We start from the raw sequence: 27,112 nt of genomic DNA on the forward strand, positions 1-27,112 counted from the left end.
TGTTGCTGTCGTCTCGATGTTGTTGTTACAACAGGATTGAAAACTGGTCTGGGGTCTGGACACAAGGGTCGCGCTCGGTCTTTCCCGAGCCTCTGATGGGGGTGTTGGGGGGGGTGGGATCGGGCGCCTGCGGAGGGCGGGGGGCCGGTCACGGCGGCCGCAGGGTCTAGCGTGCAGCCTCTCCGCGTGGCCCACGCGGGCCGGGCGAGGTGAGCGGGGCGGGGCTGGGCGGGGCGGGGCCGCCGCATCCCCGTGACGCGCCGGCCAACCAGGCGGCGTTGCGGCCCCGGCTCCCTCCGTCGCTGTCTCCCGCCCTCGCCGCCGCCGCCGCCACCAGCAGCCGGGCCCGTCCGCCCGCCGCTGCCCGCCGTGCCCGAGCCGGCCGCATGGCGCTCCAGGACTTCTGCAGCGTCGATGGCTCCGACCCCTTCTGGGTACGTGCTCGGCGGCCGCTCGGGTCGCGTGGGGCCGGCGGCCGCGAGCGGGAGCGTCAGGGAGGGCGGCCGGCGGGCGGGGAGGCCGGCCGGCTGGGGGAAGCGCCGGGCTCGGGCGGGTTGGGCCCGCGGTCCCGGGGTCCCCTGCCGCCCCGAACGCCGCGCTCCCCTTCCCGCAGCCGGCCTGGCGGGGCCCGCTCCCCAGCCTGCCCTCAGCCGGCCCCCTTCGGGAGCGCAGCTGATGGGGGGCGGAAAACTTGGGTGACTGGGTTCCAGGGAAGCAGGCGTTGGGGACGGGTTGCAAATGCCCGGCTCTGGGGCTTTTGGGGAAAGGTGAGGGGTCAGAGCCTGGGAGAGGGGGCCGAAGAGAGGGGCCCTTTCTTCTTTGGGGTTCTCCCTCCACTTGAAAATAACCTGCCACGGACGGAGACGCCAGAGATGGCGGGGGGGGGGGCGGGTGGTGGTGGTGTCTCCCTGCTTAAGTTCCCCCATCTCCTTTGTGGCTTGGAACCCCGCTTTCACAAGCACCCGGTTGCCAAAGGGCTGAGCTGGGGAGGGGCTCAGACTGTGGAAAGGGGCTTCTAGTGGCTGACTTGAGGTTTGCCCCCTCCCCAGTTTTTTGGCATACACATTATTTTCCTGTGGTTCGGTATTTTTGACATCTTTTACTTTCCTTCTGTTTAATTACTGTGGGTCCGGGTCGGGGCGGGGGGGCGAGTTTGAAGGGACAGGGGAAGAATTAGGGGAGTTTCAGGGACAGCCAGGAAGGAAGGTGGGGCTGCTCACCCCTGCCCTGACTTGCTTGACCCTGGGGTCAGGTTTGGGGTCAGCTGGGGCTATCCAAGGATTCTGGTACCAGTCGGTTTTTGTGCTGTTTGACACCTGAGATCCGAGGCTCTTCTGTGTGGGGACCAACCCCAGGTTCCTTCTGAATCTTTGCTGTTGAGCCTGGCCGGGTCTCCGGAGGCCACTCTGGCTTAATCCCCAGTGTCTTGGGCTTTAGTTTCTCTCTAATGCGATTTGCCTCTTTGTTACAGGAAGCACTGTGTCCCACTCTCTTGGTTATTACAGTAGGCAAACGTGGGCAGGATAGTTTTCCTATTTTTGTTTAGGAATTGGTTCTTTGGAATCACCCCTGGTTCTTTGGAGCCAGTGATTAGCATCTCCAAATACCTTCTTGTTCTGTTTTGTGGTCCTCTCCTTGAAGGACCACATTTGGAGTGTTGATAAGTCATCTTCGAGGTCCCCATGGGAAGGGTTTATTTGGGGGATGGGGGCGGTAGGTATCACTTGTTAGAACAACCACACACATCTGGCTGTGTCTCACATTTTCAGGCCAACAGGATTTACTCAGGGGCTGGAAGTAGTACATATGCTTTGCACTCGAGGTCCAGGATTGATTGGGGAGCAGACTTATTTGCAAAGTAGGATTGTACTTAGCAGAGACAGGAAAATCTGAGGAGTCCTTGCTCCCAGTACCCAGTGTAACAATAGCAAGATTATTTCTGCAAGAATCAGATGGGGATCTGGTCTAGTGTTGCTGTGATACTGGAGAATTTCCTTGTTTATTTTGTTCTGAATTACAGAGGGGATAAAATAGGTGACCATGAATTCTGCGCCAGGTTGTATTTTATTGATGGCAACTGGCGGTTGATGGATGGCATCAGGTTTTCCAACGTTGAATGGGTTTGGGGATGTCCTCTGTTTATTTAGTTGAAGAAGCTCATCTGAGGAAATCAGCTGTGTGTGTGTGTGTTTTCTCCTGCAAGGACTTTTGCTACAGAAATTGCCAGGTGCTTGGCTTTCCCTTCTGCCAGGCCCTCCGTCTCCCCGCCTGTCTATGGCCTTGCAGACTTTCCTCTGCCCTTCCTCCCTCTGGATTTCTGGACTCACTGGTTGTCCCAGTTTCTCAAGGTGCCCTGGAACCAGGGTTTGAGAGCAGGCAGTGGGGGCATGAGCACTTCCAGGTAGCCTGAGAAACCGAATGTAATCAAAAGGAGGTGACTTCTGTGTTTCCCAGGGTGCCCACTCAAGGCCAGGAGAGACTGCTGCTAGCCACTAGGTAACTGTGATCTTGGGCAAGCCGCTATGTCTATCTGTGCTTCAGCTTCCTCATCTGTAAAATAAGGGTGTGGGCCCCCACAGTCTCAACCTCCTACAGTTGTTTTGAAGAGTAAAATTAGTTCATCTGTGCAAGCCACTCAGCCCATGCCCTGCACAGAGGTAAACAATGGTTATTGCTTTCTTTGCAGAGATGAAGTTGTGTGTTTCAAGTTGCTGGACCTTCCTTTGGACCCACTTTTTCTTAAGCTGGGGCATGGGATTGGGCCATCCACCAGGTCATCCCTGGCTCCTTCCTTGACCAAGGGCAGAGGAAAGTCTGCAAGGCCATAGACAGGCGGGGAGACGGAGGGCCTGGCAGAAGGGAAAGCCAAGCACCTGGCAATTTCTGTAGCAAAAGTCCTTGCAGGAGAAAACACACACACTCACAGCTGATTTCCTCAGATGACTAGCCCACCTGAGACTCTAATCAGAGTTTTGTTCCTGAGTCAGTGTCTCCCTCTGAGCCCCAGGAAAGGGCCAGAAAAACCACACGATGTGGAAATAACCTGTGGTGAGGGTTCGGCTGACTTACCACCTTCATCCAGGCAAATGCTCTGGGATGGAAAAAGAGGAACTTGGTTATCTAGATAGAAAATAGGGGCCAAGTTCACCAGCCCTGGGTTTGCTTTTTTTTGAGGGTGCTTGGTGTGGGACAGGTTGGAAGGGCTGTTTTGTGGCTGATGTTTGAATGATGGTTGGGCAATTGGGCCTGGGCCTCCCCTTGCAAGCTAATTTTTTAACAAAAAAATTGTTTATTAATTTATTGCATGTCCAATGTAGAAAAATCAGAAAATGTCGAAAAGTAAGTGACAAGTCAGTAAGCAGTGGAGTATAGCGGCTCTGAGCAGTGCTTCGATCCCTAGAGTTCAAATCCTGGCTCTACTTCCTGGGCAAATCACTCCCCTGCTCCATGCCTCAGTTTCCACACCTGAATAATGGGGATGTTAACACAGTACCAAGCGACTCCTCGGCAGGTACTTAGGATGTTGTTGCTTGGTATACAGTTGGTATGGTGGTTGGTGGTTTAATCTCTTTAAGTCGTGTCCAACTCTTGCGACCCCATGGACTATAGCCCTCCAGGCTCCCCTTTCCATGGGATTCTCCAGGGAAGAAGACTGGAGTGGGTTGCCATTTTCTTCTCCAGAGCATCTTCCGAACCCAAAGATTGAACCCGCGTCTCCTGCGTTGCAGTCGTGTTGTTTACCACTGAGCCACCAGGGAAGCCCTGGTATACAGGTGGCCCTCGGCAAATTTAAGTGATGCACTGGCTGGAATTCTCTAGTTAACTTTTGCTGCCGTACTTGCTACTGCAGGGAGTGAACGGATCGGTGGCTCCGTGTCATGGTTCATGGAGTCCTGCTAATCATTTGGTCCTGGTGTTGATATTTGCCTCGGAGCTGCCCTGAGCCTTCTTTCACCTCAGTAAGCCCCTGAATATTCAGTTTGGCTGCCAAAAGGTGGGAGAAAGGAGTGTTTTATTTTTTCAGTTTTTTGCACACACTGCACAATATGTAGGATCTTCGTTCCCCTGACCAGGGATTGAACCCACGCCCCTGGCGTTGGAAGCTTGGAGTCTTAACCATTTGGCTTTACCAAGGAAATCCCAAAAAGAAGTATTTTAGAAGCCATTTGAAATTCTTCTTGGGGTAAGGTCTGACCTTGGCATCAGTCTAATTTCTGGCATAATTAGCTCCCTGTGGCTTCACTATAATGTAGAAAGAGCCAATTTTTTCTCCATCCTTTAAGCTTCCTGTGGGTTTTTAGATGCATCACTGTGCTTTCCTCCACCTTCCTCTCCTCTCCTTTACGTCCGCGCCTCCTTCTAGTCTCCTCTTCCCATGCGGACTAGAGCCATGGGGCCCCTGGAACTGGTGGGGTCGTCCCCTCTGCCCACCCCCACCTGAGGCCCAGCATGGCAGCTTGGCAAGGTCAATGGCTTTGGGAGGAGAAAAGGGGACTCTGAGAGGACAGGGCAGGGTGAAGCTAGTCTCCTCCCAGCTGGACAGGCTCTGTTTGGGGTAGCCTTGGAGGAGCCTTACCTTTGGAACGTGATGGTGGATGAAAAAGCTCTCTTTCCATTCACATTCTCAACTTTTTGGAACCGACATCTCCACCTGGGTGTCTCTAGTTTACCATGTCCCACGCGGAACTTGGGCTTCCCTGGAGGCTCACAGTAAATAATCCGCCTGCAATGCAGGAGACCTGGGTTCGATCCCTGGGTCAGGATGATCCCCTGGAGCAAGGATTGGCTACCCACTCCAGTATCCTTGCCTGGGAAATCTCAGGGACAGAGGAGCCTGGCGGGCTACAGCCGATGGGATCACGAAGAATCAGACATGACTTAGCAACTAAGCCATCGCCACCACGATGAACTTGGAGGTCTCCCTGTCGTCTCCCCTACGCCCCCCCTGCCCCCCACCACCCCAGCCCTCCCCATCTTGATTGACCAGGGCAGCTCTGCCCCAGAAGTTCAGGCCCAAACCCTGCATCAGCCCTGACTCCCCTCCTTGCCTCCCATTCCGCATCTGATAAGCAAATCAGCAAATCCTGTTGCCTGTTCCTGAAGTGCCTACTTCTCACTGCTTCCTTGCCTTCTTCTGGCCAGAGCCATCACAGCCTCAATCTTGCAGCTGGCTGTTCCCACCTCAGTGCTTGCCTTGATGCCCTCCTTGATCCCGCAGTCTGGTGTTAGCCCTGTAGCCAGAGGGATCCTGTTAAAGACACAGCTCAGACCCTCTCCCCCTTCTGCCCTATATACCCTGCAGTGACTCCTTGCATCCCTCAGGGAAAAAGCCAGAGGCCTCAGAGAAACTTACAAGGCCTAAGAGCATCTGATCCCTCACCTCTCTGACCACACTGCCTGCTGCCGTCTCTGTCCCTTTGCTCCAGGCCAGGCTGCCTCGGGGCCTTTGCAGTCGCTGTTTCCCCTGCCCAGAATGCTCGTGCACTTTCAGATCCTTGTTCCAGAGTCACCCCAAGCAGCCTTTCCTGGACTCCCTGCTGCTTCATCGTGGCTCCCTCCCACCCCGCAACCCAGCACTTACTGCCAAAATAAGTCTTATTTATTTGGTTTACTGTCTGTAAACTCCCACCAAAAGGTCAGCTTCACAGGGGGAGGGGTTTTTGCCTGTGCTTGTTCTTATGGCTGTAATCCCAGCCCCAGTGCCTGGAACAAAGTAGATGCTCAGTAAATAATGAATGAATGACAGGAGGCTTTGGAGTGACTTTTGAGCTGGATTGAAGTCTGTTCCCAGAGTCTTCTAAGGCTGAAATAGACCCTCACCTGTGTGGAATGGAAACCCAGGTGGACTGAGCCTTCTAGCTTCCACATCTGACTGTTTATGTTTCATCTTGCAAAGCTGAGAACTGAATCTGACCTCTCTTTTTCCGGGACTCAGTACATTGCACATACAGCAGGTGCAATTAATGTTTGAATTTGAGTGTCTTGAGGTACAAGTTCCATTGGGGGATTAGATCTAGCCAGCTAGTGTTCTGCTCTGGCTTTATTTTAACATGGAATTACTGATATTTCCTGATGGGAAGAATTCATGGAACCATCTGCATTTCTGACTTTTGGAAAATCAGGAGATCTGATTGCACGAGGGCCTTCGCTTGTAGGTCGTGGGTTGTCGGCTGGGGCTGCCCCCTCTGACAGAGCAGCCTGCCAGAACAGGCTGGGCCCAGGTTGGCGCAATCCCTTCCCCTCCTTATTGCTACTTTACTTCTAAGGCCCGGGATCCGTTGCCTTTTTCCCTTGTGCTTTCTCCCTTGGTCTGCTTCCCTCATCGATGGGGCCCTCCTGGACCTGTAGGTGTTTGAGTCAGTGTCTCCTGCTTTGAAGCCCTTGGGTGAGATGACTGGGGCCGATCTGGCTCACTAGTGTGGTGTTGCTCTGTCTGGCTTGGTCGTGTTGGCAGGAGGGGGCTGGATAAACGAATTATCAATGCCCAGGGAATTTGAAGCAAGCGTCTGGTTTTGTATGTTGGCTCCAGATTTTCATGGTGGGATAAGGCCTAGATTTCATCAGATCTTAATGGTCTGATGGACCATTATGGGACACCCCAGCCCATAAAAACTTGCCTGGACCTTTTGCAGAAAGAAATAAACGGCTAGTAAAATGCTTTTGAACTGTGATGCTGCAGAAGACTCTTGAGAGTCCCTTGGACAGCAAGGAGATCCAGCTCAACCCTGAATATTCACTGACAGGACTGATGCTGAAACTGAAGCTCCAGTACTTTGGCCACCTGATGTGAAGAGCCGACTCATTGGAAAAGACCCTGATGCTGGGAAAGATTGAAGGCAGGAGAAGGGTGTGGCAGAGGATGAGATGGTTGGATGGCATCACCGACTCAATGGACATGAGTTTGAGCAAGCTCTGGGAGATAGTGAAAGGACAGGGTCCCGCCGGGCGTGCTGCCATCCATGGGGTCGCAGAGAGTCGGACACAACTGAGCGACTGAACAACAACAATGTTTTGGGATAATGACAAGGATTTGAACATCCTGAGGCCAGTGCTTCCCCCAGCCTGGCCTGGTAATGGGACAGACAGGTCTCTTGTGGTGAAGGCATGGGATCCTGCTAATTTCTAGAAGACCGGGCAGTGAGAAAGCCCCCGTAGAGGAGGGCTGGTAGGTGTGGAGCGGTTTCTCGGCCTGGGCACGCTGGACTTCTTGGGCCAGGTAATTCCCTGTTGTGGGGCCGCCCTGGGCCTTGTAGGCTGTTCAGCAGCAGCACTGGTCTCTCCCCACGAGATGCCGGTAGCACCTTCTCCCTGTTGTGACAACAAAAATGTCTCCAGATGTTGTCACGTGTCCCCTCGGTGGGGAGGTCCCACAGCCATTGATGTGGAGGAATCCAGAGAAGAAATCTGGGGCAAGACTTTTGCCTCGTCCTGCAGTCCCCTGAGTTTTTAGGCTGTTGAACACCTCACATAATTGGCTTATTGGGGTTGCCGTGGAGAAGCTTAATGAGACGCGAAGAGGGTTAGACTCCAATTAGCCAGAGAAGGAAATTGCAAGGTTTCCAGGCTGTCTGCCTGCCTCTTTCTAACCGGGGGTGCCCTCTTCTCCCCTAATCCATTCTGGCTGGGGAGGGGGGTGGGAAAGGGTTGGGTGGTGTGAAGATTCGGCCCCAGGGTGAAGTGCTTGTCTAGAGAGATCAGCTTTGAAGATGCTCCTGCTTCTTAAACTGCCCCAGGAGAGGTGGACAATTACAAAGTGGAGACTCTACTTAAGTGTCCCCTTGGTTTAATTGTGGGATTGCATCTCTGGGGGGAGGTTGCCAGGTCATGGAAAAGGGGTCTAGATGTCCCGGGAGGGTGGCGTTTGGCCCATTAGGCAGTAATTGAGGTTTTACGAGGCTTCTCCCTTTCCTGTCAGTGAATTGTCTCCGTGAGAACCTTCCTTCATGTTTTACTGGCCACCTGCTTGGAGTACCTTCCTCCCTGGAGAGTGGTCATCAAGAGCCTGCATTTTCCTGGCGCAGAGTACTTGAGTGTGATCTTTACAACTGGATTCATTCTCCTGTTCTTCCCACAACCATTTCTCACTCATTCATTTATTCAGGCTTTTATTATTAGTTGATCATCAGCTGTGCACTGCGACTGTTCTAGACACTGGGGATACAGCCATGGACGAGGCGAACGGGACCCATGTTCTCACGGAGCTGATGCTGCGGGTGACCAAAGTGATTTCGGATAGCGGCAAGTGCCACAACGACATGAACTGGGACGAACTGGGGTGTGAGCTGCAGTAGGGCTATGTCCAGGGAAGGCCTTTCAAAGGAGATGACTCTTGACCTTTGACCCAAATGGCAAAGCTGGCTGTGCGAGGGCTGGGGGAAGGGAGTCTCAGATAGCGGGGACAGCACGTGCAAAGGCCCTGAGGTGCATGGAGTGATCAGTGGAACTGTGGAGCCCATCTAAGGAAAATCTGGCCTGGAGCCTGCTACCAAAATGCCTACAGCACTAATAAAATGACTTGTGGTACTAAGAAGGGCCTGGAAATCCCAAGGAGGAAGCTTGCTGCAGCTTGGCAGGGAGATGGAACATTATTACTTGTTCCCCGATATCATGGACTTCTGATTTATTTAGGTTTGAATGGGTCTCAGGTTTTTAAAAATCAAGTTTATAGGTTTTTAATGAGTCTCATCTGTTGCAGAACCTTGGCCACACTGTTCAGGGTTAGATCAGGTTGGAAATCCCCACTGCCCTTGATTCCCCTCCAAAGGTTTTTTAGGACCCATTAACATGATGAGGTGCTTTTCTTACGTGATTAGGTTGACTTTCTAAAGGGTTGCTAAAAAAGTGTTCTTTTTAAAATAGATGTTGAATTGACCTGGAAGGTCTTGCAGAGTAACTCAATTGATTATGCTGTTGCTTTCAAAGAATTATCTTTTAGAAGTTACAACTTTAGGGACTTCCCTCTTGGTCTTGTGGCTAAGACTGTGCTCCCAATGCAGGGGGCCCAGGTTCGATCTCTGGTCAGGAAACTAGATCCCACATGCCTCAACTAAAAGATCCTGCATGCCTCCATGCAGACCCACTGCAGCCAAATAAAAAAAATATTGAATAAATAAATAAAAAGTTAGAACTTTAAAAAAAGTTTATGGTTTATCCACTATGGAGAACAGTGTGGAGATTCCTTAAAAAGCTGGAACTAGAACTGCCATATGACTCAGTAATCCCATTGCTGGGCATACACAACGAGGAAACCAGAATTGAAAGAGACACGTGTACCCCAATGTTCATTGCAGCACTGTTTACAATAACTAGAACATAGAAGCAATCTAGATGTCCATTAGCAGATGAATGGATAAAGAAGTTGTGGTACATATACACAACGGAATATGGCTCAACTATAAAAAAGAATGCATTTGAGTCAGTTCTAATGAGGTAAATGAAACTGGAGCCTTTTATACAGAGTGAAGTAAGTCAGAAAGAGAAACACCAATACAGTATATTAACCCATATATATGGAATTTAGAAAGACGGTAACAATGATCCTATATGCAAGGCAGCAAAAGAGACACAGATGTAAAGAACAGACTTTTGGACTCTGTGGGAGAAGGTGAGGGTGAGATGATATGAGAGAATAACACTGAAATATGTATATTACTGTCTGTAAAACAGGTGACTAGTGCAAGTTTGATGCATGAAGCAGGGCACTCAAAGCCAGTGCTCTGGGACAACCCAGAGGCATGGGGTGGGCAGGGAGGCGGGAGGGGGGTTCAGGATGGGGGGACACATGTGCACCTGTGGCTGATTCATGTTGATGTATGGCAAAAACCACCACAATACTGTAAAGTCATTATCCGATTAAAATATAAAATTTTTTAAAAAGTTTAAAAATACTAGATAAAGCTGTATTCTAGAAGAATATGACGGGAAAGTATAAGTTTCAGTACTTCCCCTCCCTGCGCTCTGTTCCCAGGTGTCACCATTGACGGTAGTTTCTTGGGTCTCCTTCTAGAAAAATTGCAAGCATATGCAAATATGTATGAAGCGTGAGTGGGCGGGGAGAGACTGAATATCTTTTTTTCCCTCCCCAAATAGTTTCGTATTCTAAATAACGTTCTGTATCTTGCTCCTTTCGCTTAGAAACCAGTGTTGATTTTTCTGTCCGTGCTAAGTCCAGGGAAGTTGAAAGAAAAAAAAATAATACTTTAGCAGCCACACTCTCTTCTGTCACATGACTGTGCCGTGTATTCATCCAGTCCTCCCTGGGTTGCTCTCAGGGTCTTTGGTTCCAGTTTTCTGCATGGTGAGCAGTGCTGCCTCAAACACGCTGGGTGCTCATCTCGATACTCTCTGCGGAGAGATGTAAATGACTCAGCAGAGTCAGTTTCCCCTGAGAAATTGCTCGGTGGGGGATCTATGCATTTTGAAATGTGACAGTTCTTTTTTTTTTTCTCTTTGCTTTTCTCGGAGTCTCCTTTATTTATTTTTTAAAATTTATTTATTTTAATTGGAGGCTACTTACTTTACAATATTGTAGTGGTTTTGCCATAGATTGACATGAATCAGCCATGGGTGTACATGTGTTCCCCATCCTGAACCTCCCTCCCTCCTCCCTCCCCATCCCATCCCTCTGGGTCATCCCAGTGCACCAGCCCTGAGCACTTGTCTCATGCATCCGACCTGGGCTGGCGATCTGTTTCACCCTTGATAATATACATGTGCTTCCCTGGTAGCTCAGAGGGTAAAGTGTCTGCTTGCAACGTGGGAGACCGAGGTTTGATCCCGGGGTTGGGAAGATCCCCTGGAGGAGGGCATGGCAACCCACTCCAGTATTCTTGCCTGGAGAATCCCATGGACAGAGGAGCCTGGTGGGCTGCAGTCCATGAGGTCACAAAGAGTCGGAAATGTGATAATTCTGATTCTCAAGTGACAGCTATGGTTTCAGTCAGTCAGTCAGTTCAGTCGCTCAGTCGTGTCCGACTCTTTGCGGCCCCATGAATCACAGCACGCCAGGCCTCCCTGTCTATCACCAGCTCCTGGAGTTTACTCAAACTCATGTCCATCGAGTCAGTGATGCCATCCAGCCATCTCATCCTCTGTCATCCCCTTCTCCTCCTGCCTGCAATCTTTCCCAGCATCAGGGTCTTTTCCAATGAGTCAACTCTTCGCATGAGGTGGCCCAAGTATTGGAGTTTCAGCTTCAGCATCAGTCCTTCCAATGAACACCCAGGACTGATCTCCTTTAGGATGGACTAGTTGGATCTCCTTGCAGTCCAAGGGACTCTCAAGAGTCTTCTCCAACACCACAGTTCAAAAGCATCAATTTTTCGGTGCTCAGCTTTCTTCACAGTCCAACTCTCACATCCATACATGACCACTGGAAAAACCATAGCCCTGACCAGACGGACCTTTGTTGGCAAAGTAATGTCTCTGCTTTTTAATATGCTGTCTAGGTTGATCATAACTCCCACTAATGGATTTACTGGGTTTCCCAGGTGGTGCAGTGGTAAAGAATCTGCCTGCCAACGTAGGAGGTGTAAGAGACATGGGTTCGATCCCTGGGTTGTGAAGATCCCTTGGAGGAGGAAATTGCAACCCCCTCCAGTATTCTTTCCTGGAAAATTCCATGGACAGAGGAGCCTGGCAAGCTGCAGTCCATGGGGTCCCAGAGAGTCGGACACAGCTGAGTGCACACACACAATGGACTCACCAGCATTTATTCAGTACCTGTTGTGTTCGTGCCATTTGAGAGCATCGATCAGGCTGGGAATTGACCAGCCTCATGTTGCTTCCTTGTGTATGAGAGGATTTTGCCCAGCAGTTAAACCATCCTTCCAATGGATTTGGTCCAGAGAGTGATTGGTTTATGTTCTAATTTTAAAAAGATATGTTTAAATTTTAAACATCTTTTGACTTCTTTCTTTAAAAAGTACTTTTACATTAACAGTTCAACAACATGGAAAAGTTTTACTCATAATTTTATCTTGCTAAAATGACTTATTTATTTTTTACATGTAAACTTTCTAGTTTAATTGTAGAGTTTTCTGGTTCACAGAGTGATACTCCTTGTGAGAAAACAGCATAGAGGTATTTAAATAAAGTGTTAACTCTCTCTAACCAATAACCAAACTATTCTTCCTGTCCTTTCTCTGTAATCATGGAAATGTTTATAAACATAAATAATATGCTTAAAAATAAAGTGGGTTATATTATTATCATCCCTCTACTTTTTACTTTTGCTTCACATGCTACATGGCAGTACACATAATCTCACTAGTAATTCTTAAACTATTGTATAATATTCCAAGTTATAGATTTGTTACTGATTCAGCCATTTCCCAGTTAATAACATCACTTGCATTGTTTCCCATTTTTTGGTTTCTGTAAACAATGCTCCAGTAAACATCCTTGTCTATGGGTTAAAATTCTGTAAATTTTAGTTTTTAATCAGTATTGGGGCTTCCCAGGTGGTACAGTTGTAAAGAATATGCCTGCCAATGCAGGAGACACAAGATACTCAGATTCAGTCCATGGGCTGGAAGATCCCCTGGAGTAGGTAATGGCAACTCACTCCAGTATCCTTGCCTGGGAAATTCCATGGACAGAGGAGCCTGGTGGGCTACAGTCCATGGGATTGCAGAGAGTTGGACAGGACCGAGCACATGCATATGCAGTGGGCATTGGGTGGTTACTTTCCAGAAAGGTTGTAGCAAGTCCATTCCTAGTGACAGGGACTGGGAATTCCCATTTCTCTGCATCCTTCCCAGTCCTGTACACGGCTAAGGAAATGTGTAAGTAAGGAAAGTCGCTCAGTCGTGTCCGACTCTTTGCGACCCCATGGACTGTAGCCTACTAGGCTCCTCTGTCCATGGGATTTTCCAGGCAAGAGTACTGGAGTGGGTTGCCATTTCCTTCTCCAGGGGATCTTACATGGCTGACTTCTGTTTATTTGATGGACAAAAAAGATATCTTATTTTCACTGGCATTTCTCTTAGAAGTTAGAAGTTGAGCATCCTACGACATATTCCTTGGTGATTCACGTGTTCTATTGTGTGTGTGTAGTTGTCCTTTTTGTACATTTTTACTCTGGTTTGCTCTTTGCTGTTAATTTGTGGGCACACTCGGTATATTGGGACTGTTGGCTTCTTTTGTCTGTATTTTTCCCTCGGCCGTTGTTTGTTGGTGTGTTAACATCCGAATCTTGTCCAGATTTTTATGTGGTCTTTTCTCTATTGCATTTTCATTTATTCTTGTGAGAATTTTCCCATGTTCCGCACAACTTTTGTAATTATACCTTTAAATGTCCAAGCAGTAGTTTCTGGTATTGGTGGATTGTAATTTACATAATTATTGCCTGTGGTTTGACATTTAGGTTGCTGTTTCCCCCTTCTTTTTTTTTTTCTTTCAAAGAGAACATTGTTATAAATATCATATGAGTAGTGCCTGTTGACTTATTTCTTTAGAACATATTCTTGGGAGTGGAGAGAATATTTAAAATCATTGAAAATGTTTCATTTCCTGTCTACAACAAGCCCAGCTTGTTTTTAAGAAAGTGGTAGCTCGGTTCTAGCAGGGTCTCTCTGAGGGTGCCCATCATTGTGGTTGTTGTTTTTATGATTATTTAGAGCAGATGATACGTGTACGTTAGTGCCAATGCCTTCTCCAGTCCTCTAATCAGCCTTGTCAGGCTGGAGACCGGAAGCCCAGGGGAAAGCTGGAACTCCAGGGTCCTGGGGAAGGTGACCCGGTAAGTTATAATTTAGATTATCCAGGAGCTCTTTGATAAGGCTTCTTCCTCAGAAGCAATTTCACTCACCCAGGGTCAAGGAGAAAAGGCACATGGTAGATTAGACTCTGAGGATGGTAGTGCAATGGGGCTCTGCCTTCTTTTTTTTTTTTTTTTAAGAGTAATTTATCAATTTATTTATTTTATAGTAGGTCCTTGTTGGTTGTCTGTTTTAATTATTTGTTTATTTTTGGCTGTGCTGGGCCTTCGTTGCTGCCTGGGCTTTGCTCTGGTTGCAGAGAGCAAGGTTCTTATTGCGGTGGCTTCTCTTGTTTCGGCTCCTGGACTCCAAAGCACAGGTTCAGTAGTTGTGGTGTGCAGGCTTAGTTGCTCCGAGGCATGTGAGCTCTTCCTGGATCAGGGATCGAACTTGTGTCTCTGGCATTGGCAGGCGGATTCTTTACCACTGAGCCACCGGGGAAGCCCTGGTATCTATCTGTTTTAAATATAGCAGTGTGGACATGTCAGTCCCAAACTCTCAACCTATCCTTCCCCCCGTAACCATAAATTCATTCTCTAAGACTATGAGTCTGTTTCTATTCTGTAAGTTCTTCTGTACCATTTTGTTTTTTTTAGATTCTGCACGTAAGTGATATCACGATATTTGTCTTTTTTTTCTGACTTACTTCACTTAGTATAATAATCTCCAGGTCTATCCATGTTGCTGCAAATGGCATTATTTCATTCTTTTTAATGGCTGAGTAATAGTCCATTGTTTGTATGTATATCCATTCATCTGTCAGTGGACATTTGGGTTGCTTCCATGTCTTGGCTATTGTAAACAGTGCTGCAGTGATACTGGGGTGCGTGTATCCTTTTGAGCCATGTTTTTCTCTAGATATATGCCCAGGAGTGGGATTGCTCGGTCATATGGTTGCTCTGTTTTTAGTTTTTTTAAGGGATTTCCATACTGTTCTCCAGAGAGTGGGTGTACCAATTTGCATTCCCACCAGCAGTGTACTTTTGTCTACCGAGATCCCTGGGAGGTCTGGGGGGACCATTTCACACTTGATGCTGGAGTCAGAGCTGGCCCATTTTCACCTCATTTGCATATTTGGTGGGGAGGGGCTGGAGAGAGGGCTCATCCCGGGGTCAGACCCGCTTTGATCCCAAAGAGGGTATTAGTTGGGGGAGGTGGTGGGGATCAGAGAATTGGCAGCTGAAGGCATGGGCATGCTTGGGTGAGGGGAAGGTGCAGCATTAGAGAAAGCCAAGGACGTCTAAGGTCGGGGTCTCAAGGCCAGGTTCAGGAGCCCAGGCTCAAAAATCAGTCCTGCCAGTTCCCAGGCTGGTGCACCCTTGGGCCAGTTGCTTAACTTCTGGGAACCTCAGTGTCCTTATCTGTAAAGTGGGGATCACGATCTTGCTGTGAATCTCTCAGATTTGGAAGGAAAAGAGGCAGGATGTAGAGGAAGCTCAGAAAAGCTCAGCAGGCACGTGCTGTGTTTCTGCGGGAGGCTGGGCCGGAGGGGACCGTGACGGACAGTCGCAGGCAGTAGCGTGGGGATTTCTGGTGTGGCGATTCTCTTCTGGTTTATCACGTCCCTGCAACCTCTGGGTTCACGCAGACCTTGGCAGAATGAGGATGGAGCCCAGCCTGACCTCAGGGATTCAGACATTGGTCCCCAGCATCTGAGGATCCAGGCTAATTCACCCAGCTGTTACAGGGTGTCTGTAGGGTGTCAGGGTCTGGTGAGGCATGCTGGGGTGTTGGGTGTCAGCTCAAACTGGGCTGATGGGTGGGAAAGTTCGTTCTGGAGATTTTCTTTGTCGTCTGGCATTCAGAAGACATGTTTAAGTGCCTAAGTACACAGGGATGAAGGTGGGCTCTGACAGCTGAGAGCTGCTGACAGATGCATACTTGGGAAGGTCCAAGGTTTCAGTTACTGTAAACATGGCCGTGATTGAATTACTTAAAGGGGCTTTTCTTGTATTCTCTTCTTTGACGTTATAAGAGGTCCAGTATAAAATTAAATAAGACAGGAACTAGTACAGTAAAATGTGACAGTCCTCCAAAAGTACGCTCTTCTAGAGATTATCTGTTATGGGCATTTTAATTTCTACTTCCTTTTCTCCACATATAACATGTTAAGATGTTTTTTAAAAACAAGAATGAGGTTTTATGAGAACGTTCTCTGTGTTTCATTTACTGTTCATCTTGGAGTCCACCCATTTTTAATGAACTTATTTACTTGAAGATGAAATGTCAACATGAGCCTAATTATATAATTTGCTAATAATTGTTTCCTTTCCAGGCGGTTGGATAGCCTTGTTTTTTTTTTTTTTTTTTTGATAGCCTTGTTTTTTAACTTCTCTGTAAGGGAAATCCAGGGAAGATGTGAAGCAAGGTTGGGTGGATGTCAGAGGGCCCTTGTTCCACCCTCTTGGATGCCCCTGGCAGGAGACAGAGCCTCCGACGGTCAGTGTCCCAGGGCTGTGAGCTGTGCTCAGGGGACAGAGCTCTTGCCCACTGGTCCTGTGGCCTGGCCCCATTCAGTCTGCAACCTCTGAGGGGCTCCTGATTATCCTTGCACTGGACTTGGTGCTGGGAATCCAAAGATGTGCAGAGCAGGGCTCCCCGCCATCCTTGAGTTCCAGTCTTGTGAGAGATTGAACAAGTGAGCCATGAAAGGCTGTGAAGGGGGGCTCAGTGGTGCTCAGTGAGTGCAGTAGGAGTTTTATTTGATCCATGGATGGAAAGAAGAGACTCCCTGAGTGGGGAGATTGTGTGAGGATATAAATGTAGCTCTATATGACAAACATAGAGCCAAGCATAGTGGCTTAAGATACAAGCTAATTTCTCTCTGGGCTTCCCTGGTGGTAAGTAATCCACCTGCCAATGCAGGAGACACAAGAGATGCGGCTTGGATCCCTGGGTCAGGAAGATCCCCTGAGAAGGAAATGGCAACCCACTCCAGTATTCTTGCCTGGAGAGTCCCAAGAACAGCAGAGCCTGGTGGGCTATAGTCCATGGGGTCGCAAAGAGTTGGACACAACTTGGTGACTAAACAACAACCATTTCTCTGTGGTGTAAAAATCCCAGCTTGGCATGGCAGCTCTGTCCCCGAGGATGCCAGGGGCCCAGGCTCCTCCTGTCTCGTTGCTGTGCTATCCCCAGGTGCTGCCCTCATTGTGAATCAAGAATGTGCACCCCCTTGTCAACATTCCAGCCAGAGCGAAGGAAGCAGAAGGGTGCAACCCAGAAGTCACCCACATCACTTCTGTTCACATCCTACTTCTGTTCACATGGCCAGTAAGCTAGTCATATGACCACACTGCTGCAGGGGAGTCTGGGAAATGTAGTTTCCTTTCTCAATAAACATGTGCTCAGCTGAAGATTAATTACTAGGGGTTCAGGAAGAGTGGATATTGGGGTAGAACAGTTTGCCAAATAGGCAAAAGCAGAAAGTCAGAATGTTCTAGGCAGTGGAATAAAGCATGTGCAGAAGCTTCAGCTTAATAAGGAAGGCCATTGTGGCTGGAACTTGGAAAGAAGGGGGGGTATTGTGAGGAGACAGACCTGGACTCTAGACTTGGATCCTCCAGAAAGCCTTCGATGCTTGCTTTTCCCTCCCCTTGCTCCACCTTTAGCACCAAGGCAGGCGTATTACACAGAATCCTTAAACCAATGACTAAATCAATTCTAGTCTGTATTCCTATTTTCCTGGGTGATTTTGGTAAGAATTCACTCTTAGAAATAAATAGCATACATTGAGGATTATTCTGTCCAGTAGTAAATCCTTCTCTCTGAATGGTTTGTTTTCAGCTTATGGTAATGCTGAGTATGTGCTCTTATGGTCCCTTTTTTAGATGTGGAAACAGAGGCACAGTTAAATTTGCCCACATTCACACAGCTGACAGGGGGTGTAAACAGATCGTGTTCAAACCCCCCAGTTCGACCTCAGTGCCTGCCCTCTTCTCTGCTGTCTCACCCTCAGTTGTCTGTGTGTATTCTTCATGGTCTTGACATTTATATCTCAGTGCATCACTGTTAGGATTGCATTTGGTTGCAAGAAACAAAGCGTAACTCCAGTGGCCTAAACATTAAGGTATCTATTTTTTTACGTATCACAAGGTCCACTACCTCTGACAGGTTGCTGGCATTGGATTAGCAGCCCAGTGGACTGACACCATTTTCTTTGTCTTTCCCTCAAGGCCCCAGAATGGCTGCTGCAGCTCTAACCATCACATCTAGGTTCAAGGTAGGAGGAAAGAAGGAACACACCAACTTCACTTACCTCTTTTTTATTCAGGAAAGTAAATCTCATGGCCACCTCTAGCTATGAAGGAGGTAGGAAAAGAGCATTTGGTTTTATGCTTCTTTAGTGGGAGGCAGCAAAACAGAAGGGAGTGGGGAAAGACGAGTAAGCTAGCCAGTAGTGTCTGCCACATACTTATTTAGTGATTTAAATAAGTCCACTTTTTTGTAACGTAAATAAACTTATCTCCCCCACAAAGAAGTTTCATATCACTTTAGAATGTCTGTGAAGTTGCAGGTTGGTCATATTCTTGTATTTACCTAATAGCTGTTAAATATGTCACCGGTGAAGGAAAACGTAGGATATTCTGCAAACTGACTAGATCACTGCTTCTCTCCTCCAGGGAGTTTTGCCCCCAGGGGACTTTTGCCAACAGTTGGAAACATTTTTGGTGGTCGCACCTGGCATCCAGTGGGTAGAGGCTGGGGAACACTTTACATCTGAAGCCTGCTTGTAGTTTTCAGGCCTGTTCCCACAGCCAAGGAGTCCAATCTCCAGTAAACCAGAGGAGAAGGTAGTTTACTTGTGGACGTGAATTCAGCAGATTGCTCCTCCGCAAGTACCGTACAGAAACTGGGGAGAAGAGAGCTTGTGGACCCAAAAGTGGTTGAAATGATAGCTCCTTTCCCAGGCAAGTCTTATCTGAGCACGTGTTTCAGAAAGAACGCTGTGTTGACAGACAGGGTTTCTCTTGTGGAGCTAGGCAGAAACCATGGACTTTTGGAAAGGGCTGTACGTACTCAGTTGAGTAGGAGATTTTATTGCCTCCTCTCTGCCTGGGTTTGGCAAAAACAACCTGGTCTGGGCAAGGGCCTGTGGAAGGAGCTGTGGAGACAAGAAGGCAGCTGGCAGGTGGAGCTGATCAGGTCAAGCTGCTGGCAGTTTTGCCCGGGGTGGCCTGGTCAAGTAGCTTGACAATTACATGCATCCTCCCCCACCCCCATTAAAGTTAATTGAGTTGTTATGGAGCCACAGTGAGGGAGTGGGAGTGGTGTCTGCCTCTCAGGAGTTAGCTTTGCTAAGATGTAAGGGTTACCTTCATTTCTCCTTGATTCTGGAAACTTAGAAAAAAGTCTCTTGCCATCCTTAATGTGCAGTAGGGTTAGAGAAGAAGCTGGGGTGTTGAGAGAGGCACGCCATGTCTCATCAGATCCACAAGGCTGGCAGTGGTGACTTGCATCCCAATTTCAGAGATGCTGGGCTAGGAAAGCATGGCCAGCAGAGATTGTAGGATGCTGTGATCGCGAGTTGCAGATACCGCGTGAAGAAACACGGGTCTTCGAATCAATGCAGTGAGATAATAGTTTCTGGTCCCTCCCTCTTCTGTGTCTGAATCCTTTTATTGCTATAGGTCCGATGCTAAGTGTAAGTGAGACCGCAGCCTCCCTGCCTCTTGGTGGCCAATTGGGAAGATTGTTTAGAGTGAAATAGCTGCATGGGGAGCTGGTGTAGTAGCCTCTATTCAGATGCCTGATTCTGCTGCTTGCCCGCTGTGTGACCTTGGTAAAGTGACTTTGCCTCTCTCTGCCTCCGTTTTCTCACATGTGCAGAATGGGGGTGATGGGAGTGCCTGCCTCATAGAGTGGTAAAGTTAATATACAGCTAAGGTGCTGCTCCTCTGATCGTGAAGTGATGTTATCCTTGCTGTTGCTCGCCATCGCTGGTATTGCCGTCTTCATCGTCAGTCATGGTCACACAGCAGTCCCCATTCTGGTCCAAAGTGAAATCTGAGGATCCAGGAGGAAGTGGAAATGGAAAAAGTACTGGACAGCAACATAGGCCCCTTGATTGGCCCCTGAGTTAGCCACGGATCACATCTGGTCTTCTAGGTAACACCAGCTCCTTGGCCCAGGTCAGGAAGCCCTTTATTCTGTGCCTCAGTTTAAGCATCTGTAAATTGGAGGCTAGTAATGGGACCTGTGCCCTCAGAGGTTTGTTTCAGGGACTAGACAGGTTGAGACCACCCCTGGGGCTGTTTAAGGACTTGCTCCAAGGGTTTTCAAACCACTCTGGAAAGAGACCCACCTCCCTTTTCACCTTCAGCATCAAGTGTTTCCTTGACCTGGGATCTTTCCCTGACCCTTGACCACAGCTCTTCGGCGGTTGTAGATGGTGTCTTTGCTCTTGTTCTTGGTCTGCTTTCATATGCAGGTTAAAAACCCTGGTCAGAAGGAATTTCCTGGCGGTTCAGTAGTTAAGACTCCGAGCTTCCACTGCAGGGGGGCATGGATTCAATCCCTTTTGGGGGTACTGAGATCCCTCATGCTGCACGGCATGGCCAGAAACAAACAAAAAACCCCACAAACAGCCCTCATCAGAGGGCACGAGGCTGGGTGGTCAGTGCCCACGCCCCTCCACTGGAGGCTTCTCCAGGGCCGGAGGTGGCTCCGGGTCTGGTTCGTGACAGCTGGGTCATTTTCAGCAGGATCCCCTGCCACTATTTGCTCAGCTCTTGCGTGCCTGGGAGCTTCCTGGTTGTCACTGAGAACGGCCCAGCACGTGAAAATTGTTCCTCCTCTTGCCGTTTGGGTTATTTCCTTTGGACTCGTGCCCAGAGCTGGGATTGTTGGGTCACAGGCAGGGACAGAGGTTCGGCTTTTCTTTGGGTGTTTCTGGATTGCTTGGCAGATAAGTTATTCACCCCCTCCTTTCGTTGGTTGAACAAGTCCTCAGTGAGCGCCTCCTGTACACAGGTGAATTTGGTCCTACTGTGGGGAGGTTACAGGTTGTCTCTAAGAGGGACACTTAAAACTTGCCTGGTAGGGGCTGCTGGAGCTGGGTGGGTGGAAAAAAAAAAAAAAAAAAAAAACTTGCCTGGGAGCTAATTGAGAGTGCTGACTCGTGGGGCACTTCTGAAGCTCCGAGGACTGTGCTAAGCTCTTTGTAAGTCCTAATGATTCCATCCCGATGGTAGTGGAGTCGAGGCTGATGGGGAAACAGAGGCAGAGAGACGGGAGGTCACCCAGCTGGTAGATGGCAGGGCTGGATCCACACCCAGGCTGTCTCTTGAGTCTGGATGCTAACCTGTGTCCTGTGCTGCCCCGTAAACATGGAAAGGAAGGACGTACACAGGGTTAGGTCCTAGTGAAGAACCAGGAAGCGGGCACTTGAGACGGGTAGCCTCTCTCCTCCAGTACTGCTGGAAAGAGGAGGAAGAGCTGGCCAGGCCACAGGCATTCCAGGCTGGAACAGCGGGTGGGAGGCCCTAAGGTGGGGAAAACCTGGGTGCGATTGAAGAGCAGTGGGGAGGCCACTGAGCCTGGAGCATCAGAGGTCAGGGGCCAGAGAGAGTATCATGGGCCAAAGTGGGGGCACAGCTATGCCTTCCAGGACCCAGTGAAACTGATGATTAGTACTCATGGTGCTCGTTAGTCCCCAGCCGTGTATGAGACAATTTCTATTTAATCCTCAAAACAGCCTTATGAGGTTAATAGACTGCTATCATCCCCATTTTCCAGATGGGAAACTGAGGCCTGGGCCTGTTATGTGACTTTCGCAAGATCTTACAGCTCATACATAGTAGAGCTGGGATGGGATTCCAGATGTTTGGCCCAGGGTCTAGGCCCTCAAGGGTGGTACCATCTCCACTGTGATGGGAGTGTCCCTGGTTGTCACCACAGCGGACTGTTTGACAGGGGCCATTGTAGCTGCTCCCCTGGTGGTTCAGATGGTATAGAATCCGCTTGCGATGCAGGAGACCCGGGTTTGATCCCTGAGTCTGGATGCCCTGGAGAAGGGCCTGGCAACCCACTCTAGTATTCTTGTCTGGAGAATCCCATGGACAGAGGAGCCTGGTGGGCTACAGTCCATGGGGTTGCAAAGAGTCAGACACAGAGTGACGAACGTATTGTAGGTGCTTGCAGGTCAGTGGACGTGGTAGGAGGACTCGGATGGGACAGAGGGGAGTCTTTTCCAACAGACTGTGTCAGATGACTAAGCCTGGAGCCGGAGAGATGAGAGAAAGTCTCCTGGGGGAGGCTTCAGCATTCCGGCGCATGGCTTCATGAGCAGCTGTCCTCACTGAAATGATGATGACGACAACAATGACGACAACAGGGGCAGTAATAATGATATGTAAAGAGCTGACTCATTGGAAAAGACCCTGATGGGAGAGATTGAAGGCAGGGGGAGAAGGGGGAACGGCAGAGGATGAGATGGTTGGATGGCATCACCGACTCGATGGACAGGAGTTGAGCAAGCTCAGGGAGACGGTGAAGGACAGGGAAGCCTGGTGCGCTGTAGGCCATGGGGTCATAAGGAGTCGGTCACGACTGAGCAACGGAGCAGCAACCACAATAATGTGGTAGAAGGAGCAGCAGCACGCTTAACCCCCCCCCGTGGCCACCCCGCCCCCAACACCGGGTGCTTTTGGTTTCTTTTGCATAGCACGTGGGATCTTAGTTCCCTGACCAGGGCTCCACCCTGTGCCCCCTGCAGTGGAAGCTCGGAGTCTTAACCCCCACACCGTCGGGGAAGTCCCATGACATTGACTGCCAATAGTCCAAAGAGAGATGAGCGGCTTAAAGTCAGAGAGGTGGAGTGACTCCCCCAGGGCCACACAGCCAGGAAGCCGTGGGGACAGGATTCAAGGCCTCCTGCTCCAAAGCCTGTGCTTTTTGGCCCGTGAGCTGTGGTCCTCCCTTCAGCAGGGCCGGCTCTGGGCTGTCTCCACTGCGATGGCTCCGGGCGCAGATGTGGAGCCCAGAATTCAGGTATCAGTTGCGTGTAGGGGCCCTGGGATGGGGAGGAGAGTGAGCTGGAACTCCTTGGGTTGGAAGGCTCTGGGGCAGGGACTGTGACAGAGTGTCTCCAGGGGATTTTTTTTTTTTTTTAAGGATGAGGTGGCTTTCCCAGTTTCCTGTTCTTGGCCCGATTCAAGAGAAGGGAATGAGAAGAGTAAGCCAGGAATTTTTCTCTCTGGGTTTCACAACTCCCTGGAGCTTTTGCAGCATGTCGGTGATGCAGCACTTTGCTGGTGGAATCCTCAGTGAATCTCCGCTCCGCTTTGCTTAACTCGTTCAGGCCCTGGCCCGCCCTCCCAGCCCTGTTGGTCACCCAGGCCCCTCCTGGCATTTGTTCCATTTCGTTGTTCCACTCACACCCCAAGCTTGTCTAGCAACTGCCTTCCATCCTGCCCAGGGCTCCTCTTATAAGAGTGCCATTCCCTCCTGTCTCCATATGAGCAAACCTGGGGCCCCTCCCTTTAAAATTTTACCTACAGGCAGTAGCCTGCTGAGTTCCCCAGTGGAAAGTACGGTGACAGTAACTTTCATTAAGGGAGTGGTGGCTGGGTACCCATCTGTTGTCACGTGTGTATTTTCTCAGGGAGGTAGGACCTGTCGTAGCAAGCCAGCCCGCCGGCTGGCTGAAGTCTGCTTTGGCCACAAGGCTGTGCCACCTTGGACAAGTGCCTTTACCTGTCTGTGCCTTGGTCGCTTTCTCTGCAAAACGGGAACAATAGTACCCACTCCAAAGGGTTGGGGATGAAGATGAAATAGCATGCTATGTGGATTCAGTCTTCCTGATGACTCTGAGAAGTAGGTATTGTGGTCCTTGCCATGTGGAGGAGGAAGCTGAGTTTTCTTCCTATGCGCTTTGGAATGAACCCTTCTCTCTTTTCTGAAAATATCTTGCCGTTTATGTGTATGTCTTCGATGGCACTTAGGGCTTTTAAAATCCTTTAGCCACTTGTGTATCTACCCACCCTACCTGCTGCACAAAGTTCTAAACTTCTTGAGAGCAGGATACAAATGTGGATGTTTCTGCTTCACTCCTGTTACAAAGTGGGGTTTAGTAAAGGTGTAGCCTGGAGAATCCTGTGGGCGGAGGAGCCTGGTGGGCTACCGTCCATAGGGTCACAAAGAATTGGACGTGACTGAAGCGACACACGCATGAATGAATGGGCAGGTGGGCAGGTCTTCAGAGTCACTAGGTATCAGTGGCTGGAATGGGGCCAGATGGAAAAGCTGCTACAACAGTAGGTCAAAACTGGGGCAGTTAAGCTTCTCGGGGACATTGATGAGCTCTGTTGTTGTGACTGGGAGTGGGCAGAGGATGCTGCTGGCTTCTGGAGGGTAGAGGCCAGGGATGCTGCCAGACATCCCACAGTGCACAGGGCAGCCCCACAATAGGGAATTAAAATGGTCCCAAATGTCACTAGGGTGAAGGTGAGGAACCTTGGGTTAAGGGAACAGATAATCTAGTTGTAAGCAAGATGGCAACAGGAGAAGATATTGCATTAATTTTTTTCTTGAATGAGAAAAAATTGCAAACAAATGCAAACAAATCCCTTCTAGATGTGTCCTCTTACTGAGGTGATGAAGTGAGGGAAGGAGGGTCTATGTATATTTATTACTTTGTTTTGAAGATTGTTAGATTTAAGGACAGCATGTGTAAGGAGAGAAGAGGCTGAGAGCCGAAGAATTGATGCTTTTGAGCTGTGGTGCTGGAGAAAACTCTTGAGAGTCCCTTGGACAGCAAGATCAAACCAGTCAATCCTAAAGGGAATCAATCCTGAATATTCATTGGAAGGACTGATGCTGAAGCTACAATACTGTGACCACCTGATGCGAAGAGCCCTCATTGGAAAAGAACTTGATGTTGGGAAAGATTGAAGGCATGAGGAAAAGGGGACGACAGAGAATGAGATGGTTGGATGGCATCACCAACTCCATGTACATGAGTTTGAGCAAGCTCTGGGAGATAGTGAAGGACAGGGACACCAGTATATTGCAGTCCATGGGGTCGCAAAGAGTCAGAGGTGACTTAGCAACTGAACAATAACAACAACGCAAGGTGAAAACTCAACAGAGTTAAAATGATCCTGGGTCTTATTCATCTTTTTTTTAAAAAAAAAAACAACCAGCTTTACTGAGATATATTAATAGTTCACATGTCATGTAATTTGCCCATTTAAAATGTATAATTTGGCAGCTTTTAGTATAGTCACGGAGCTGTAGGTACATCACCACTATCGATTTGTAACATCCCATCACTCCATCTGTCTATCCTTGTGTCCTTGAGAGCTGGTGGAGCGTGTGCCCGGCGGGATCACACATGGTGGCTGCATCCAGTTTGCAGTTTGCTGAGACTCATTCTGGTGCCCGCTCATGGCTTCCACAGGTGCTTACGAGTGCCTGCCACATGCCAGGACGTGCAGGGAAGAAGCAGGGAGTGGTACATCCAGGAACCAGACCTGGGACTGACAGTCCGGTGGGAGAGCAGGATGCAGAAAAAGTAACATATAAAATTAGTAGCATCAGGGACTTCCCTGGTGGTCCAGTGGTTAAGAATCCGTTTTCCATTGCAGGGGATGTAAGTTCGATCCCTGGTTGGGGAACTAAGATCCTACATGCCAAGGGGCAACTACCCCTGTGCACCGCAATGAAGATCCCTCATGTTGCAACTAAGACCCAATGCAGCAAAAAATAAGTAAAAAAAAAAAAAAATTTTTTAAAATTAGTAGCATTCGATGGAGCCATGTGAAATGCAGCCAGTGTTTCTTGGTCTGTATCCAGGGTTGGCAGACTTTTTGTGTGGAGGGCCAGGTTGTAAATATTTTAGGTTTTGCAGGACAAGAGGCAAAATCAAGCCACACCCTTAGCAAAAAGCAAATTGTCTTTTTTTTTTTTTTTTTTTAACATTTAGAATTTTAAAACTGTGGAGTCCATTCCTAGTTTGGGGACTGTACAGAAGCAGGAATCTGGGCGAATCTGGCACATGCATTGTAGTTTGCCGGCCTGTGACCTACCTGGTAATTCATACGGTTTATCTCATCATACATTATATATTGTTGTTGTTTAGTTGCCAAGTCATGTCTGACTCTTTTTCGACCACACTCATTGTAGCCCACCAGGCTCCTCTGTCCATGGGATTTCCCAGGCCAGAATACTGGAGCAGGTTGCTATTTCCTTCTCCAGAGGATCTTCCCGACCCAGGGATCAAACCCATGTCTCCTTCTTAGCAGGCGGATTCTTTACCACTGAGCCACGTGGGAAGCCCACACTATACATAATATATACTGTATTTTTGCATGTTCCATAACAAATATAAAATGTTGAATAATATGTGATGTCAACAAATATATCATATCTAAAAGAAATGTCAGGACAGAGTGTGGTGAGTGCACAAAGGAAAGAGTTCAGTGAGGGGTTTGTTTGAACAGGGCTTGGGGGTTGGGCAGGCCTCCCAAGGAAGGGATGTTTCGGCACAGAATCAAAGGATGCCTCTGAGTTGAAGTCAGGGCAGAGGAACTGGCCATGCAGAGGCATCGGCTGGTCCAAGACCAGCGAGCAAGGGCGAGAGCCAGAGGCTGCCATGAGGAGTTGTAGGCAGGGTGGGATGGGATGGGGTTGTCGGTTGAAGCTGTCCCCTTGGCTGTTGTGTGGAGGATGAACTGGAGGAGGATCGGGCCACCTGTTAGGAGGCTGGGGTGGCGTAAACATTAGTCAGGTTTGGTTTACGTTGAAGCAATCACATACCTTCTAATGGTGTGTCACTCTTCTTTTTTTATAATTTCAGGTTAGCTTTCAAAAGGATTTCGTATTTATCAAAACGTCATGGGTAGGGAATTCCCTGGCAGTCCAGTGGTTAGGACTTCATGCTCTCACTGTTGGGGCCTGGGTTCGATCCTGGTTGGGGAACTATGATCCCACAAGCCATGTGGCACAGGGGGAAAAAAAAAAAGTTTGTGGCTGTGTCTTATTCCAGCAAATCCCTATCCCATCATTTCACCTGCTTTTGTTTTTGCTTTTAATGTGAGTGAAAATTGAAATTCCACATGTGGCCTGTGTTCTGTTTCTGTCGGGCAGTGCTGTTAGCGTCACTGAGGTTTTAGTGACGTATTGTGTCTGTGTTTAGTGATTCAGTCGTGTCTGACTCTGCGACCCCCTGGACTGCAGCCCGCCAGGCTCCTCTGTCCATGGGGATTCTCCAGGCAAGAATACTGGAGTGAGTTGTCATGCCCCACTCCAGGGGATTGTCCCAACCCAGGAACTGAACCCAGGTCTCCCGTATTGCAGGCAGATTCTTTACTGACTGAGCCTTCAGGGAAGCCCAAGAATACTGGAGTGGG

The 27,112-nt window shown here is 49.0% G+C and overlaps 1 protein-coding gene across 2 annotated transcripts in view; it reads left to right on the plus strand.

Annotated features, from left to right (window-relative positions):
* Positions 1-214: 214 nt before the first annotated feature.
* ABCC1 (ATP binding cassette subfamily C member 1) overlaps positions 215-27,112 on the plus strand; it is a 146,310-nt gene continuing 119,412 nt past the window's right edge. Inside the window, exon 1 of one of the 2 annotated variants that reach the window (XM_043914405.1) lies at positions 215-434. In XM_043914405.1, the coding sequence (XP_043770340.1) occupies positions 387-434 (48 nt within the window). In that variant the 5' untranslated portion in view covers positions 215-386. The remainder of the gene's footprint in view (positions 435-27,112) is intronic. The other variant, XM_043914403.1, reaches the window with a different exon arrangement.

The sequence above is a fragment of the Cervus elaphus genome, chromosome 10, assembly GCF_910594005.1.
Source record: "Cervus elaphus chromosome 10, mCerEla1.1, whole genome shotgun sequence".
NCBI classification, from domain to species: domain Eukaryota; kingdom Metazoa; phylum Chordata; class Mammalia; order Artiodactyla; family Cervidae; genus Cervus; species Cervus elaphus.